At 37.2% G+C, this 17,817-nt stretch overlaps 1 protein-coding gene across 1 annotated transcript in view; it reads left to right on the forward strand.

Moving 5' to 3' along the window:
* The first annotated feature begins 10,267 nt into the window (after positions 1–10,267).
* C18H8orf48 (chromosome 18 C8orf48 homolog) overlaps positions 10,268–17,817 on the forward strand; it is a 19,747-nt gene continuing 12,197 nt past the window's right edge. Inside the window, exons 1-2 of the mRNA XM_059384204.1 lie at positions 10,268–10,313; positions 14,289–14,364. Coding sequence (XP_059240187.1) covers positions 10,268–10,313; positions 14,289–14,364 — 122 coding nt within the window. The remainder of the gene's footprint in view (positions 10,314–14,288; positions 14,365–17,817) is intronic.

The following is a 17,817-nucleotide window of genomic DNA, read 5'->3' on the forward strand; positions in this document are numbered from 1 at the left end:
TTAACAGGTTAATTCTTCCTTGTTATTATTAACTTTGTTGCGCTATAATCTGCATAGAATTAAAGTCACCAATGTCAAGTATATAACTTAATGAGTTTTGATAAATGTTTAAGTTCCTTTAACGATCACCACAGACATGCTAGAGAATGTCTTATTCATACGAGAAATTACCCTTAGTAAACAGAAATTCTTTTCTCTCAGTCTCTGGCTCTCGCAGTTACTGGTCTTCTGTCGGAAAGAGTTTCATTTTTTTCTAGAATTTCATATAAATGAAATCATACATTATATTTTCTTTTGGATCTGATTACTCTCTTTTAGGATGATGTTTTGACATTCATCTGGATTGTTGTGCATGTAGTATTACATTATATAGATAGCCCACAATTTATCTATCTACAAGTTGATAGACGTTTGGATTGTTTCCAGTTTTTAGTTATAACAAATAAAGCTAATACAAACATTATACACAAGTCTTTGGGTGAAAATATGTTTTCTGTCTGTTAGAAAAATACCCAAGAATAGCATCCCTGGATTATATATTGTGTATTTAATTATATCTAAAAATTGCCCAACTGTTCTTCAATGTGGCTGGACTATTTTGTTTATATAACAGTCTCTGAGATTGTTGCTCTACGTTCTGAAAGCTTTGAGTATGGTCAGATTTATAAATGTTAGTCATCTTAATTGGTGTGTAGTGATATCTAGTTTTGAATTTAATTTTCATATTTCTAAAGGTATTAAGAATATTTTCAAGTACTTATCTGACAAGGATATTCTTTGGTAACGTGTATATTATACATTCAAATATTATATATTCAAATATTTTGCCCATTTTTTACTTGGGTTGAAGCCTGCAATATATTCTAAATTTTATCAGCATATATTTTATCAGTATTCTCTCCTAGTATTCTCTCCTAGTTTGTGTCTTTCCGTTTATTTCTTGGGTGTCTTTTGATGGGACAAATGATTTTAATTATGATGAAGTTCTTTTTTTTCTTTTTTGGTTTGAGATTTTTCTAGTAAATACTTATTTAAGATCACAAACATTTTTTCATTTATTTCCTTGTAGAAGTTTTATAGCTTTAGCTCTTATGTTTAACTTTATAATCTATTTAGAGGTAAAGATTGTATATTGTGTGAAGTAAGGGCTAAGATTAGTCTATCTCTCTATCTGTATCACATATAGATATACAGTTTTTTTTAGTAACAAAGGATTGTTGAAAAGACAATATTTTAACTACTGAATTGACTTTGCATTTTTGTTGACATTAAGTTGACCTTACATGTGTGGGTCTCTTTCTGAACTTTGTATTTGGGTCCATTGGTCTACAATTCTACCTTCTCAACAATATTCAACAAAACTGTCTTTACTGTGGTAACTTTATAATAAGTCCTTTCCCCCCCCAAAAAAAACTTGTTTTGGGTATTCTAGATCCCTTGAATTTTCATATAAATTTTAAAAGCAGTTTATGAATTTCTTTAAAAGAAAGTCTTCTGAAATTTTAATTTGTATATTAATTTGAGGAAAATATACATATATATACTTGATTTCTCAATCAATAAACTTGGGATGTCTTTAGATTTATTTAGGTCTTTTAAACATTCAGCAGTGTTTTACAGTTTTCAGGTTATAAGTCTTGCCTTTTTTGGTTGAACTTATGGATCCATAAGTGTGTGTGTGTGTGTGTGTGTATTTCATTTATTTTTTGTCAGGGAGAGAGAGAGATAGAGTACACAGCAGGGGGAGCAGCTGCCAGAGGGAGAAGCAGGCCCCCTGCTGAGCAAGGAGCCCTATGCAGGACTTGATCTCACAACCCTGGAAACATGACCTCAGCCAAAGGCTGATGCTTAACTGACCGAGCCACCCAGGCATCCCTGTATTTATATTTTTGATGCTATTCTTTATAGTTTCAAGTGGTTGTTGCTAATATATAAAAGCAAAACTGATTTTTGTATATTAATATGAGACATGATTAAATCAACTACAAATTTTAATATTTTTTGTAGATTTCCTAGAAGTTTCTATTAATGATATTTTACTCGATATATATTTGTCAAATGTTTCTGCATTTATCATGATTCTTATATGGCTTTCCTTCTTTCTGCTGCTAATATAAATTACATGAATCAACTTTCTAATCATGAACTAGGTTTGCATATGGATAAACTCTACTTGGTAATAATGTTTTTTGTTTTTGTTTTTTTAAAAATACTTTATTTATTTATTTGACAGAGAGAGATCACAGGTAGGTAGAGAGGCAGGCAGAGAGAGAGAGAGAGAGGGAAGCAGGCTCCTTGCTGAGCAGAGAGCCCGATGTGGGACTCGATCCCAGGACCCTGAGATCATGACCTGAGCCAAAGGCAGTGGTTTAACCCACTGAGCCACCCAGGCGCCCCGGTAATAATGTTTTAAATTAAAGAAGAAATGGCTCAAATTGCTTGTTCTAATAATTAGTATGTCTTGCATATGACTGGTGTTTAGTGAACACTTATTTTTAAATATAGTAAATTAAAAAATAAATGCAAATCAGGGAAAACATTTTTGAAAGGTTAGACTTAGAGGAAATATAACTTTGTAGTCTTTCCTAAAGTAGTACCTTATAGAATTATAATATTTTGTTTTATAAACTTACTTAATTTCAGAAATAGATAACTTAGATCAAATAGCCAATGCCAATAATCAGTATCATCAATAGATCATCTTAGAGTGGCAAATATAATTATTTTGTTATTTTTATATCACTTGCAGCCCATGTATAGTAGATATCTAAATTGTATATAATGCACACAAATCGATCAATTTCACTCTTTTCTATCATTGTCTCTATCATTCTTTCACACACATGAACACATATACACACACACGTGCAAATAGGAAGTGCCTTAATTCGTCATTTAACTGACAAACTCAACAGTTTGTGACCCAAATACACTACTGAGGCTAGGAGCAGCCAAACGGAAAATGTTTTATCAGTAATTTTTCTTATGTATTTCCTCATGGGCTTAATGATTGGCATATGGGGGCCCCTGGGTGGCTCAGTGGGTTAAGCCTCTGCTTTTGGCTCAGATCATGATCTCAGAGTCCTGGGATCGAACCCCGCCTCAGGCTCTCTGCTCGGCAGGGAGCTTTCTTCCCCTTCTCTCTCTGCCTGCCTCTCTGCCTACTTGTGATCTCTCTCTGTCAAATAAATAAATAAAATCTTAAAAAAAAATGATTGGTATATGGTAGGGTCACCGTGGTGGCTCAGTGGATTAAGTGTCAGACTCTTGACTTCAGTTCAGGTCATGATCTCGGGGTCCTGAGATCGAGCCCCAGGTCAGGCTACACACTCAGCCAGGAGTCTGCTTGAGATTCCCCTCTCTCCTTCTCTCTCTTCCCCTCACCCTCACTGATGCACACTCTCTCAATAAATATATCTTTTTTTAAAACTGAAAAAATAATTGGCATTTGGTATACATAATCGCTTGGAGCAAGTTTGATTTTGTGGCTTGTCTCTACACAGTATTAAATGCAGTACTAGCATGAGAAAATGGAATTTGTGATAGGTGCAGAGATGGGAGGATCTGAGAACCAAGAGCATAAAGGGAGAGATTACACAAAGTGGACAGAAGAACCGAGAAGTGTGGCAGCTGGAGCTGCTCAGGGATTGCATACTATCGTGTATGACTCATGCCCCTGAGAACAATCACCGAATTTTAGCACTATATAATAGCCTATATTCCAGATGATGAAATGGAGTCATTAAGAATAAGTCAAGTCTAATCAGTCTATTCTGTTTAACAAGGCATGGAAGTGTACAATCTATTTTAAATATCTGTCCATTAAAACAGTTAAAAATATTTTGGCACCTTTTGGAGTAAGCTTTATTTCTTTTGGGAAATCAGCTCGGACAATATGCTTCACCGTCCCTTTGTTCAGTAATGCTATGTAAATGAGGAACGTGGTATGTTCACAAGCAGACCGGTCACCACATAAGAGCCACACAGTCAGCACGCTGCCAACTGCAGGGGACGCTACTCACATAGATGACGGTTCAGCGACCCTGCCCCTGGAACGGGGAGGGGCTGAGGTCCTGTCCACAGGGGCTGGGATTTAAAGTTTCTGTTGTGTTCACTGTTGTATTTCCAGGGCTAGGACAGCACGGGGTACACACAGTAGGCACTTAGTAATTCTTTTGTTAACTATGAATGCAAGCATATGTAACTATATTTAAGTTGCAACATTTAGAAACAAAATATTTGAGATCTCAGAACTAATATTTCATTAAGTGCCCATTTATAATATAATCAAATTTTCCAGATAACCTCTTTACATCAGAACAGACCATTTGACTAAAAGGTAATAGGGAAGTGTCTATAAAGGAAAGAACTGGGAAAGTTTCAACCTTACGAATGCCATGGAGGAAAGCTTTGAGCTTTTTCTCTAAGCTGCCTTCGCTTGGCAGTTCTTTTTTCCTGGCCAAAAGTGGTCCCAGAGTGGCTTCCTGCATTCCCAGGATTTGATCATAGTACATGGTATGGACAGGGTTTATCCTTCTTATTCTCTGCTCTTAAAACCTCAGTCTATTGTAAATTGTAAATTGATTTTGTGGTAGTATTGGACTCTGTCTACTTAATACACTTTGTCAGTTCTGGTTTTATACTATATAGAGAGCATTTAGCCACATGATGATACTGATGATGACAAGGCATTGAATTTGGAATTTGCAGATGAAAATCCTACATCTGGCTGAACCATTTATGCTAAGGTATTATTTATATCACATTTGAAAAAAAAGACTATTTGTTGACTATCTTTTGTCTGTGTAGTTAAAAGTAACTTTAGAATTAGTATGCTATCGTGGGTAGCAAATAAGCAATTTAGAATCCAGTGTTTCTATTCTTTATGATGAATAAAATGCTACAAATCCTATTTAAAAATCAACCATTTTCACAACTTTTTTAATTTTTTAAAGGCACATAGGGACACCAGCCAAGCACAATAGTTCGAACAGAATGATTAGACATGTACATTGGCTTCGAAGATATGTGGAAGAGAATAGGGGAAGGGATTAAGAAAACAATTTTTTATGGTATCTTGGAATTCTTATCTTTTATAAAGTCAAAAATAGTTCTGAAAATCCTATAAAGGATGTGCTATTTATAGGTCCATGGTCAGCTTGTCAGATGTAATGGTTTTCTCATTTTGGTCATTAATCTTTGTTTCAGCAATAATTGCAGACCACCATAAATTCTAAATACCCATGGAATTTCATGGTCTGAAATTATTCTGCAATTTAATGCTCTAGCATTAAAAATAGACCAAGAATTCAAGAATTTGTTTTCTTTTAATCAGTTGCAATGTAAAATGTTTATGAATCTCAATCTTGAAAAACTATTTTAATATGATGAAGTATTTTGGAACACTTTAAAAAGCCGTAACAGGATTGAATTACATCCTTTATATTGGAATCAAGAGAGGAGCTTTTTTAAAGGCCATATTTAGCTGTAGAGTTTTACAAGATTATGCTTAAGGTGCAACTTGAAATCACCTTCCAGATGTCTCATTTATAGAATATGACTAGTTCGTCCATGAATCACCAACATGTCATTCTGCTTCTGCACTGGAGTCTCATACAAACTAAGGAAATACCAAAGGCCTCTGTTCTCTTGGGTCTTTTATTGTAGGATCCACACAGTCTGTACTGCCTTTTGATAATGAAAGCCAGCATTGAAGATAGGCTATGCTTCCAATGAGGTCGACATCTTAGTAATTGGCCCTAATCACTTTGGAATATTATATCCCAGGTTTAGGCTTCTTTCCATCTTCCATATTTTATTCATCAATCACGGTTTCTGTCATAACTTGGCAAAGTCTCTGGAATGCTGTATATTGTTAAAACAACCCTCCATTTCCTGAAATAGACACTCTATGTATCCTAAGAGTGAACAAGTCTTTGGAGAAGGCCTTTCTTCTTGAATTAAGTTGTAGAGAAGAAACACACTCTTAAGTTAATAATAATCATATGTTAAATATCTATGACATGTAATTTCTTAAGATCCTTTGATGAATCGACTACTTTTATTGCATATGACTGTTCCACTTAAATAATGAGGAAAATCTTATATTATCTGACAGAAAGCTGATATAATAATAGAAGTATTACCTTGTATCAAAATCAGTTTAGTTGGGAAATAATAGTATTTTTAGTTCAGAACTCAGATAAACAACTGAACAGATTTTTTTATAAGCCCCTGGAGATTCTTACTATTGATCAAATATTGATCTTTCCATGGCTTTACAAATAGAACTCAAAGCCCCAGCACTATATGAAATTGTCTTCACAGACTTGGATAAGAGGATCTCTCTTGCTACGGACTCAAAACTTAAAAGGCTACTCATACCACAAGTCACATTTATTAAATGTAACAAAAAAGAAAATGGGTACTTCTGTTAGTGACATAACCTGTAATTATAAAGATCACTCTCTTGATGAATACTCTTCAGGCACCAAAGAAAAACTTCTTTCCATCTGTTCTCTGTCCTTCATAGAAAGGTGATTATATCCTATTGCTCTCCATGTCATGAAGGTTTATGGGTTTTGCTTTTGCTGGCAGCAGAGACAGACATGGCTAACTAAATAAGAAGGCATATTTGTTGAGGTTGGGAAATACAACATGCTTTTTCTAAGTATTTGCTAGGTTGATTTATAATTTTAAAATATTTAGCCTCAGGGCAACTGGGTGGCTCAGTGGGTTAAAGCCTCTGCCTTTGGCTCAGGTCATGATCCCCAGGTCCTGGGATTGAGTCCCACATCAGGCTCTCTGCTCAGCAGAGAGCTTCCCTCTCTCTTTCTGCATCCCTCTCTGCCTATTGTGATCTCTCTCTGTCAAATAAATAAATAATCTTAAAAAAAAAAAATTTAGCATCTATTTGTGCCCTTGACTCAGTCCCCACCTTCATATATCTGACTCTTCTACTCTCACTAATCTCAGTTCCTAGCACTTTTCTCCATAGACACTTTAACCATTTTGAAATACTTCCCATCCTAGAACACCCTTATATCTCATTCATTTTTCACTGGTTGCTTCCTTTCTTGGAATATCTCTCCTTTGTCTACGGAAAAATGAAAATGAAACTTTGTCATACTTAAGATTCTATTAAAGTATTAATGCTGCTTTAAAATTTTCTCAAGCACCCCAGACTTCAACATAGATTGATAAAAAATAACACTTAAAATGTGAAATGCTAATATTGAGTCCCAAAACACCTCATAAAATGAGTTTGGAAGTTTTCCTTCCATTTCTATTTTTTGGAACAGTTTCAGGAGAATAGGAATTAGTTCTTCTTTAAATGTTTGGTAGAATTCCCCCGGGAAGCCGTCTGGCCCTGGGCTTTTGTTTGTTTGGAGATTTTTAATGACTGTTTCAATCTCCTTACTGGTTATGGGTCTGTTCAGGCTTTCTATTTCTTCCTGGTTCAGTTGTGGTAGTTTATATGTTTCTAGGAATGCATCCATTTCTTCCAGATTGTCAAATTTATTGCCGTAGAGTTGCTCATAGTATGTTCTTATAATAGTTTGTATTTCTTTGGTGTTAGTTGTGATCTCTCCTCTTTCATTCATGATTTTATTTATTTGGGTCCTTTCTCTTTTCTTTTTGATAAGTCCGGCCAGGGGTTTATCAATTTTATTAATTCTTTCACTGACTCCACAATTAAGTGCTAAGATATATGTTGACATAGTGCCGAGGACATAATAAGAGTTCAAAAATGTTTGCTGTTGTTATTAGTTCATGTTAAGCTTAACTGTCTCCCCCCCCCAAAAAAAACACGCACACACTAGATTAGCTAACTCTATTATATGTTTCCAGAGCATTCTATACTCCCATATTGGCTATTTTTATCACTCACACAACCTGACTAATATTTGTCTCTCTGGGTCTATCTTGTTCATTCTTGTAAGCCAAACATTCATTATTTAACTGATATAATGAATTAGTATTGAGAGGGAAAATAAGAGGTGAGATTTGGAGAAATATGTGAGGGTCTGGAGTACAAAAGTAAGTATGAAGGTGATGGAACACATTAAGGAACTTTTAAAAGAAATTAAAAAAGATATAAGGGATATAAAACACATATTTAGAAAAATAAAAGAAGGGATATTCGAGGCATTTACTTAGATGTCCCAAAGGATTATTCATCTGAAAATGGTAGAGAATTATTAAATTAATGAGCTCATCCTCATCCTTTTACTCCAGTTCCATTAGAGATATGCAACTGCCTTACATCAACTGCTAAGACATTTTTCTTCAAAGTTAACGTGCCTTGTCTATATCTTTTTCAAGGAAAATAGTCTCAGTTAAATCTGAGGTAATTCCTTCTAGTGAATCACCTGGCATATCATTGGTACTTAAATAATGTCAAATATTTGCCTTAAGCACAATGATATAATTATAAAAATATGCATATATTTTATCACTTCTAGAAAAAGAAGTTTGATATAAAAACTGTAGTGGAGGTATAGGAAACTGTACTTACTCTGATCAGCTTTTATACGGATTAGCAATACTATGGCTTTAGTTGATGACATAACTTAAGAAGACACCACTTCTTGATAGCATAGAAATATGCTACATTTCTTTCTCTAATTAAAAACATTTTTTCAAAATATAGATTTCTATGACAAAACATTGGTAAACAAGAGGGATGGTAAAAAACACAATCTAGTTTCTTTGGATTGATATTGTTGTTGATTAATTTTTTAGTTGAGTCACAGGGAGCATCTCCTATGTTTTCGACAACAGAATTTGTCTTTTCAGAAAATACTTTTTGGCGTTCTAGAAAAATATTGCAGTGTATTGAGTGAAATTACAATTACAATTATTATTCCCATGAAGGAAATCTTCTCTCATTTATATCTTTTTCCCCTGATTTATAAAATACAACAAGTCTCTTATTTTTTGAATTCTTCCCTTGCCTTTAAATTTAGTTCTAATTGGCCAATTATATTAAAAAATCAAGAAGTAAGTCTCCACTTATTAAAAAAAAAAAAGACTGATTTTCTTACTCTCGGGCTGGTAAAAATCAGCAGTAAAAACATGGCAAGGAAATAAACATCTTGAATAGAAATTAAACCAAATATTCTAAAGTCTGTTATATTCAATAATGAGTCTTAGTGGGATTTTAAGTCTATGAGTATTAGGAGAAAACACTGAAGGTCAGGTAGTATAATTGTATTACATGGAAGTTAATAGCTTTTTCAAAAGTCTTTTCTTCAGGAGCTCATTACCCTGCACAAAGTTACAAACTGTATTAGAAAGTACTTCCATCTGAGTTGAAAATTCATTAAAACATGCTACAAAGAACTAGGTAAGGTAAGCAAATTTAACTGATTTAACCCTATAATTACATTTCAATTATCTGTGTTTCCACATATTCCAGTATCCCCGTGAGATCACCCAGAATCATCCTTGTGTACTTAACACACAGAGTTCATGTATGTGACACAGTCTGAATAAGGTTGCTACATTAAACAGCAGAGGGATTAAATTTTTAAGCCATGTTTAAAAGGATGTGGTAGAGAAAACATCTGGAAGAGAACAGGCTGATTGAAATAGGTCTGTGTGGTTTCAGGAATGGAAGGTCATATTAAACTAACCCCCATAAGAACTCTGAGAGTATTACTGCCAAAATAGACAAAGGTAACTCAGGGATGTAATACATTCAGATTTTCAAGGATCATGGAAAAAACTGGAGCTTAAGGTCAGTCTAGCAATGCATTATACTTGATTTTCTTCCTTTCCATTGTTTTCAAAGATGGCTATCTGGCACATTTTTAAAATACATATGGATAAGAAGAAGCAGCTATATTCATGAAAGAAATATTTATCGCCTTACCAGGTGCCAGGCAGGTACCGAGATTAGAGAAACAAGTGATGTATCTTCATCCCTGAGACTCCAGAATCTGACCTGAGAGACAAACAACTATCCTGACCACACAACAGAGCAACAATAACCAGGACTGAGGTTTTGCATGATCTGCTTGAGATATTTAAGGACAATGTGAATTTTAATATTAAGGATGAGGGCCGGGCGCGGTGGCGCGCGCCTGTAGTCCCAGCTACTCGGGAGGCTGAGGCAGGAGGATCGCTTGAGCCCAGGAGTTCTGGGCTGTAGTGCGCTATGCCGATGGGGTGTCCGCACTAAGTTCGGCATCAATATGGTGACCTCCCGGGAGCGGGGGGCCACCAGGTTGCCTAAGGAGGGGTGAACCGGCCCAGGTCGGAAATGGAGCAGGTCAAAACTCCCGTGCTGATCAATATTAAGGATGAGGGTAATCCTCACTCCGGTCCAATGGCGGAAAAAAAAATAAAAATGTGGAGGCATACGGTTTTCTGCAGAAGCACTTTGTAGAAAGAGAAAAAAGAAATGAAATAAGACTCTTAAAGCAAACTATTATATATTTTCTTTTAGTTATTTCTAGAGCAGCTTTAGCTGTCTTAAAATTAGCTTAAACCGGGGGTGCCTGGGTGGCTCAGTGGGTTAATGCCTCTGCCTTCAGCTCAGGTCATGATCTCAGGGTCCTGGGATGGAGACCCGCATCGGGTTCTCTGCTCTGTGGGGAGCCTGCTTCCTCGTCTCTCTCTGCCTGCCTTTCTGCCTCCTTGGATCTCTGTCTGTCAAATAAATAAATAAAATCTTTTTTTAAAAATTAGCTTAAACCCTATCAAATAGATGAGACATTTAGTCAGATTTCTGGCTACAGTTGTGACTTGAATCTAGCTGCATGTTTCATTTCTTTTTTTTTTTTTTTTTTTTTTTTTTTTTGCATGTTTCATTTCTAATCATGGAACTATTCAGCCATAAAGAAGAGTGCCATCTTCCCATTTGCAACAGCATGGATGGATCTAGAGGGCATAATACCAAGTGAAATAAGTCAGTGAGAGAAAGACAAATATCATATGATTTTACTTATATGTGGAATTTAAGAAATAAAACAAAGGAACAAAGAAAAAAGGGACAAACAAACAAAAAAACCCAGACTCTTAAATATAGAGAACAAATTGGTGGTTGTCAGAGGGGAGCTTGGCAGGGGGGATCAGGTGAAGTAGGTACAGTGCGTTAAGGGTACACTGACCATTATGAGCTCTGAGGAATGTATAGAATTGTTGAATCGTTATATTAACCCATGAGGCTAATATAGTAACACTGTATATTTATTATACTTTAATTAAAAATATATTTTTATTAAATCATTGAATTATACAGCTAGAAAGAATCACAAAAAATTCTGGTTCAGAGACCCTTTAAATCTGTTGTTTAATACAAACCCCACCCATTTTTTAATTGTGAAATAATCTAGAAATCAATGGAGTAAATGAAGATAAATAGGTTTTTCTCCTGCAAGAATTATTAATGAAGTTATTACCAGTGTGCCTTGTGTTTTCTGCAAAAACAGCACAGTTTATGGCATTTCCCAAACTTCTTTGATTTAGAACATTCATGGGGCATGTTAACTTGAAAACTCTTTGGAAAATATTGCCTTAGCCCAACTCAACTTACTCTGCAGAGACAGAATTAAGATTCAGTGAATTAAGTGATTTATACAGTAGGTTATAGTGAGCCAAGACTAAGAACTGAGCTTTTGGAGATTTATTAATTTACTTTAGAGATAAAGAAAGAGAACGAGTGAGCATGAATTGGGGGTCAGAGGGAGAGAGAAACTCGAGCAAACTCTGTCCTGAGTGGAGAGCCGTATACAGGGCTCAATTTCATGACCCTGAGATAATGTCCTGAGCTGAAACCAGGACTTGGATGCTTAACCACTGTGCCACCCAGGCACCCCAGAACTAAGCTTTTAGGTAGTTTAGCACTCATTCTTTCAAACGATGGTCTTCAGTTTGCACACACATATCTCTGGGAGCACAGAAAGATGTTCCAGACATACATAGGCATTAAGAACTTTAAGGGCTTCTGGCTTCATATTTCTTTCTTAAAATTGATTTGCCTACAAACAAGTTTGGGGTTTGGTCGTAGGGGCAGGGTTGCTCTCTCCTTTCCTTTATTCTCTTCTACAATGGTATATTGGAGAAAAGACTTCCATTTAAGGAAAAGCAGTATGTTTTTAAGGAATTTCGTTGGCTGTCATTGCCTATCCACAGAATTAGGAATAGGAAAAGCAAACTAAAATCTTGTTACTTCAACTCAAACAATATTAGTCTCATTAATGCAATAGCTATCAATACGCACAGAATCTTAACATACTAAATTTTGGTAGTAGTAGCTATTAATATGCCACTGATTGTTAACAATCGGTGAAGTAACCTTTATGAATCATTATATTGCAAATTGCGTACCAGCTGCTTTTATATATGTATACACCACCTTTCTATTATTTTCGATGAAGTATCTGTGCATTTCTCTAAGGTCTTTCCACGCATGTACTAAATCCCTTGCTCTCTCACCTGTGGTAGATAGAACATCATTTCTGCCTTTCTCTTCCTGTCCTGCATCTGCATATTTTCCCATTTCATTGGATTTCTTATCAGCACACTCACTACTTTTCTCTCAGATTAAAAACAATCCTACCTTAAGTCCACTGCAACTCCAGTGGGTTCGTTCGTTTGTTTGTTTGTTTGTTGATTGATTGATTGATTTAGGGTTTCCTTTTTATAACAAACATTTCAAAAGAGTTGCTATAAACAGTCTCTACTTTCTCGCTCTTCTGGTTCTCCATAAGCCTGGTTCCCATGAATCTTTGATTCCTTCTAACTCAAAGCTATTCTTGTCAAGGTCACCAGAGTCCTCCATATTAATAAGTCTAATGGTTAGTTCTCAGCCTTTCTCTTACTTAAGGATATTTGATACAGCCGGTGACTTCCTTCTGTTTGAAACACTTTCTTCTCAGGTTTTTAGAACACTACATTCTCCCTGTTTTCTTTGTATCTCCCTTGCTGCTCCTTCTTGTGTTCTTTGCTGGATCCCCCTCACATCCTTATCCTCGACATTAGAGTCCACAGGGCTTGCTTGTTTATCTTCTCAATCATAAACACTCTTTTTGTGATCTCACCCAGCCTCACGGCTTTAAAAACTATCTATACACACATGCCTTTCAAACTTCTATATCGCCATCCAGCTTCTTCAGCTTGGGTTCCAGACTTATATCCTGGAATATCTACTTGAAATATCCACTTAGGTTTCCAAAAGGCACCTCAGAGTTAAAATTTCCCAACATTGCCCTTCCAGTCTTCCCTTCCAACTGTTTGTCTTTTAGTCTTTTCTATTTGCATTAACTGATAACTCCGTGCTTCCAGGTTCTCAACGTTGACTCGCCTCTTCCTCACATCTCATGCCCAACGCGCCACTGAGAAATCTTTTAACCTCAAATTTCAAAATGTCTCCAAACTATAACCATTTCTTACCAGTCCCACTGCTACCATTCTGGTTTGAGAAACTAGGATCTCCAGCTTGGATTTTGGCTGCTCTTATCTTTGTACTCCAACACCATAACGCTTCCCCATTCCTCATCTAAAATCTGTCACAGCAGCCAGGGATATTTTTTTTTTTAATTTTTTTAAAGATTTTTATTTATTTGTCAGAGAGAGAGAGAGAGGGAGAGAGAGTGAGCACAGGTAGACAGAATGGCAGGCAGAGGCAGAGGGAGAAGCAGGCTCCCTGCCGAGCAAGGAGCCCAATGTGGGACTCGATCCCAGGACGCTGGGATCATGACCCGAGCCAAAGGCAGCTGCTTAACCCACTGAGCCACCCAGGCGTCCCAGCAGCCAGGGGATATCTTGTTGAAATGTCTGCTCAAAATATTCTAATGGCTATTTATTTCACTCACCGAAAATACCAAAGAGTTTCCAATAGCCAACAAGGCCCTACACGATAAGGTTCTCAATTCACACTTCACGGTTAACCTCCAATTCCACGAATCTTCTCCAGCCAGCCCAGGCCCTTCTGCTGTTCTTTATGCATGCCCGACTGCTCTCACTGGAAGACGTTTGCTCTTGCTATTCCCTTAGTTTGTAATACTTTTCCTCACTAACTTCATGGCTCATTCCCTGACCTCCTTCTTGTCTGTTCAAGTTTCATCTCTTTGGAGAGACCTTCCCAAAGTAAAAATTATAACACACCTCAGGGCTTCCTTGCTCTCAGTCTTCTGTGTTTTATTTTTTTTCCATGTCACATACACCTTCTAATGTAATTCACTGATTTATTATGCTTATTATATGTCTCCATACAGTAGAATATAAGCTGTCTGAGGTCAAGTTTTCTTGTATGTTTTATTTGCTTTGTTATTCCAAAGGGGCCGGGGAGAGACCATGTTTGGAAAGATACAAAAGATACCAGTTTTGGAATAGTGAACACATCGCGGAGAAATGGTAAGGCACAAAACTGGATAGGGATGACCAGTTGGCTTTAGTTTTACTATTTGTAACATGTATTTGTTTTTTAACAACAAAGGATCCAATCATTTTGTTCATGGTAGGTACAAGGGTTCTAGTTGTAATCTATCCTATGAAACTTCTGAATGTTAAAAATATTTCATAATGTGAAAAATGCCAATTTACTAAGAATGAAAAAGGGTGGTACACCCAGCAACTGTAGGTCCGAATGACTGGAACACAGATGGGGGAGAAGGGAAAATGGCAGAAAGAGAGACGAGAGAGAGTACTGGTCGGGCATAAGGTGGTAATAGGAAGTGTGGCTGTTTTATAAAAGGGTATTTGGAACAGGCATCATAGGGCAATGCTTCTCAAGTCTCAACAGCCCTAGGAATTATGGAGGGCTTTGTTCTAATGTGCAAATTCCAGTTCAATTGGTCTGAGAGCGGTTGTGTCCCTTGTTAAGACTCTGCCAGGTGATACCAACGCTCCTGGTTCTAAAGCACTGATGATAAGGTCCTGCAGTGTAGGATCTGTAACATGGTTGCACAGTGGAATCCCCTAGAGCATTCTAGAAAATACCCATGTCTGGATCTACTCCCCCGCACCAAAGATTTTGATTTAATTAGCACAGGAGGTGGTCTGGCTACTGACCTATATTTTAAAAGGTGATATTAAAGCAAAGCAGAATTTGAGAAAAGCTGTAGGGGACCCAGGCTTGGTGCCTTGCCTGTACCCTGCCTCTTCTGAGGGCTCCCTCATGATGCCTATTTCCTGCAGCCTCCTTCTAAGTGCTTTTGGGGTAGGGGTCTCCGGGCTGCACCTCTGGCTGCTGCTGCTCAGGCCAGGCCACACATCAGAGATTAGGACCCAAATGTAGACACAGGCTGGACATCTAACTGGAGTGCTTTTTACTGAATGAGGCCCAGCTGGCCAATTATTTCAAGTCCCTGACCCAATGTTCCATGCGATGCAAAAGCAGGGAAAACCTAGGCCTACTTCTGAGGAGGAAACCATCAGAGAGGCTGCCATCTTGGCAGACCAGCAAATCAATGATTTGGTCATTCAATTCATTTATTATCTTCAAAATGTGCTGATGGTCTGATAGGCACAAGACCTATAACTTAATGGTGAAGAAGACAGACTTTTGCAATCCTTGTAGGGCTTACGGTCTATCAGTTGTGACTTACCGTGAACAACTTAAGACACCATGTGGACTTATTTATAACGTGGTCTTTGTTGTGTGCATATTCTGTCTCCTGAAAGCAGGCGCAGAAGAGGTCTAAGGGAGAGGTATGTCTCAGATGATGGATAAGCTGAGACCTGAAGGAGGAGTAGTAATCAATGAGGGGAATGGGTAGGAGGCAGGGGAAAGCCGCTGTTGAACACTGAGTGTTAGGCTCCTTCTCAGCTCCTTTTCAGCTGCTTAAGCAATTTCCTTTCTCCTTCTTCCTCAAGTATTTTTTTTTTTCTTCCTCAAGTATTTTTTTTTTTTTAAAGATTTATTTATTTATTTGACAGAGAGAGATTACAAGTAGGCAGAGAGGCAGGCAGAGAGAGAGAGGAGGAAGCAGGCTCCCCGCTGAGCAGAGAGCCCGATGCGGGACTCGATCCCAGGACCCTGAGATCATGACCCGAGCCGAAGGCAGCGGCTTAACCCACTGAGCCACCCAGGCGCCCCTTCTTCCTCAAGTATTTTTACATAAAGACTTTAGTAACTATTATCCTGTTTCACTGGTTTTGTTTGTTTGTTTTCAATCTGAAAGAGCCAATCTATGTCAGCTATGGTTCCAGACCAGGCAAAACCATGAGAAGCAATAAGAAACATGACGCAGGGGAACTGTGCTCTCCCCTAGTTGCAATGTGGGCAATTGTTTGGAGAGGCACTGGAGTGCAAGGAAGGGAGAAAGGAAGTGAAGGGTGTGGGAAGAGTTTAGAGGTTGTGAGGCCCACTTGAACACAGGTGCTCTGGATCCAGCAAAGGATGTCAGTGTCGGGGGTACGACTGAGGAGAAGCAGCCTGGGTGTGTGTGTGGGGGGTTGTTTCATGACAGGATTTTGTGACTGGGGGGGACGGGGGAGAGGAAGGACTCATGGATGATCCCAAGGATTCAGACTCTTTGGCTCATGTGCAGGTTTCTTTTCTGTGTTTCATGAGTCTCTAACCTCATAACCACCATTTCTTGACCATACTTCTATTACCCAATTTCTGTTATTGTCTAATTACTTTAATATCTAGTAATTCTAGACTTTTGATGGCATAAGTATTTCCAAATACTTAGTAACCATAGGAAAAAGCAAAGGGAACCAAGTTACTTGATTTTTTTTTTAAAAAGATCTGCTGTCTTTTTATGGGAAATAGAATATTACATAAGTGGAAGGCTGTTGCTTGGCAATCCATTTGTTCCACATGCCTTAGAATATAATGTTGCTAGGTCCCTGGGCCATGGGAGAGCTGACTGTGAGATAGTTTGATGCTGGAAGGTAGAGTGGGGTAGACATGCCAAAGAGATGGAAAAAGTAGCACTCACTTAAAGAAGCATCCAATCAAGAGAATTTAAAACTCAAACATAAATTGCCAAAATTATTGACAAAATACCATGACAGGGTCTTTACCTTGGTTAATCATTCTGTTCAGAAATACTTGTCATGTATTATATAGACACCTAGATATCTTTCCTATGAGATAGTGAAATACTTAGGAATGAAGATCTACATATAATTTTTAAGAAGTTGGCAGAAACCATAATTGCAATTTCCAACTCCCACCCCAAACAACTGTCACTCCAAAATTGATTTTAATCTTTAACATATTTCTAAGCAATACAAATATTAGGTGAGGAACAGGGAGAAGGATGTTATTTCAGAATTTTTTTTATCAGAATTCAATAGTTTTTCCGGTATGTTTTAAAAAGTAGTTTAATAAGTGTTGGGGAGAGGTGATTTAGCAATTATTGGAAAAACTATAGGTCTGACACAACTGCATCTCATGCTATTATTATTATGGTTATAACATATGAATACATTATAATATGTCCTAACATGAAATCAAAATCTGAAGCTAATTCAAATGATAGCCTTATGCACTAAAAGTACTTTCCTTAGTGAAAGATTGGAAAAATTTGATAGAAAACATTTTTAATCCAAAAATATGAAGAGAAAAAATTTAAAAATAAAAATATGAAGTGAGGAGGAAAGCAAAATAAATTCTCTGCAGGGAAATATGTTTGCATTTAAAGAGTTTAACAGGGGCGCCTGAGTGGCTCAGTGGGTTAAGCCGCTGCCTTCGGCTCAGGTCATGATCTCAGGGTCCTGGGATCGAGTCCTGCATCAGGCTCTCTGCTCAGCAGGGAGCCTGCTTCCTTCTCTCTCTGCCTGCCTCTCAGTGTACTTGTAATTTCTCTCTGTCAAATAAATAAATAAAATCTTTTAAAAAATAAATAAAAAAAA

This window comes from Mustela nigripes, chromosome 18 (genome assembly GCF_022355385.1).
Source record: "Mustela nigripes isolate SB6536 chromosome 18, MUSNIG.SB6536, whole genome shotgun sequence".
NCBI classification, from domain to species: domain Eukaryota; kingdom Metazoa; phylum Chordata; class Mammalia; order Carnivora; family Mustelidae; genus Mustela; species Mustela nigripes.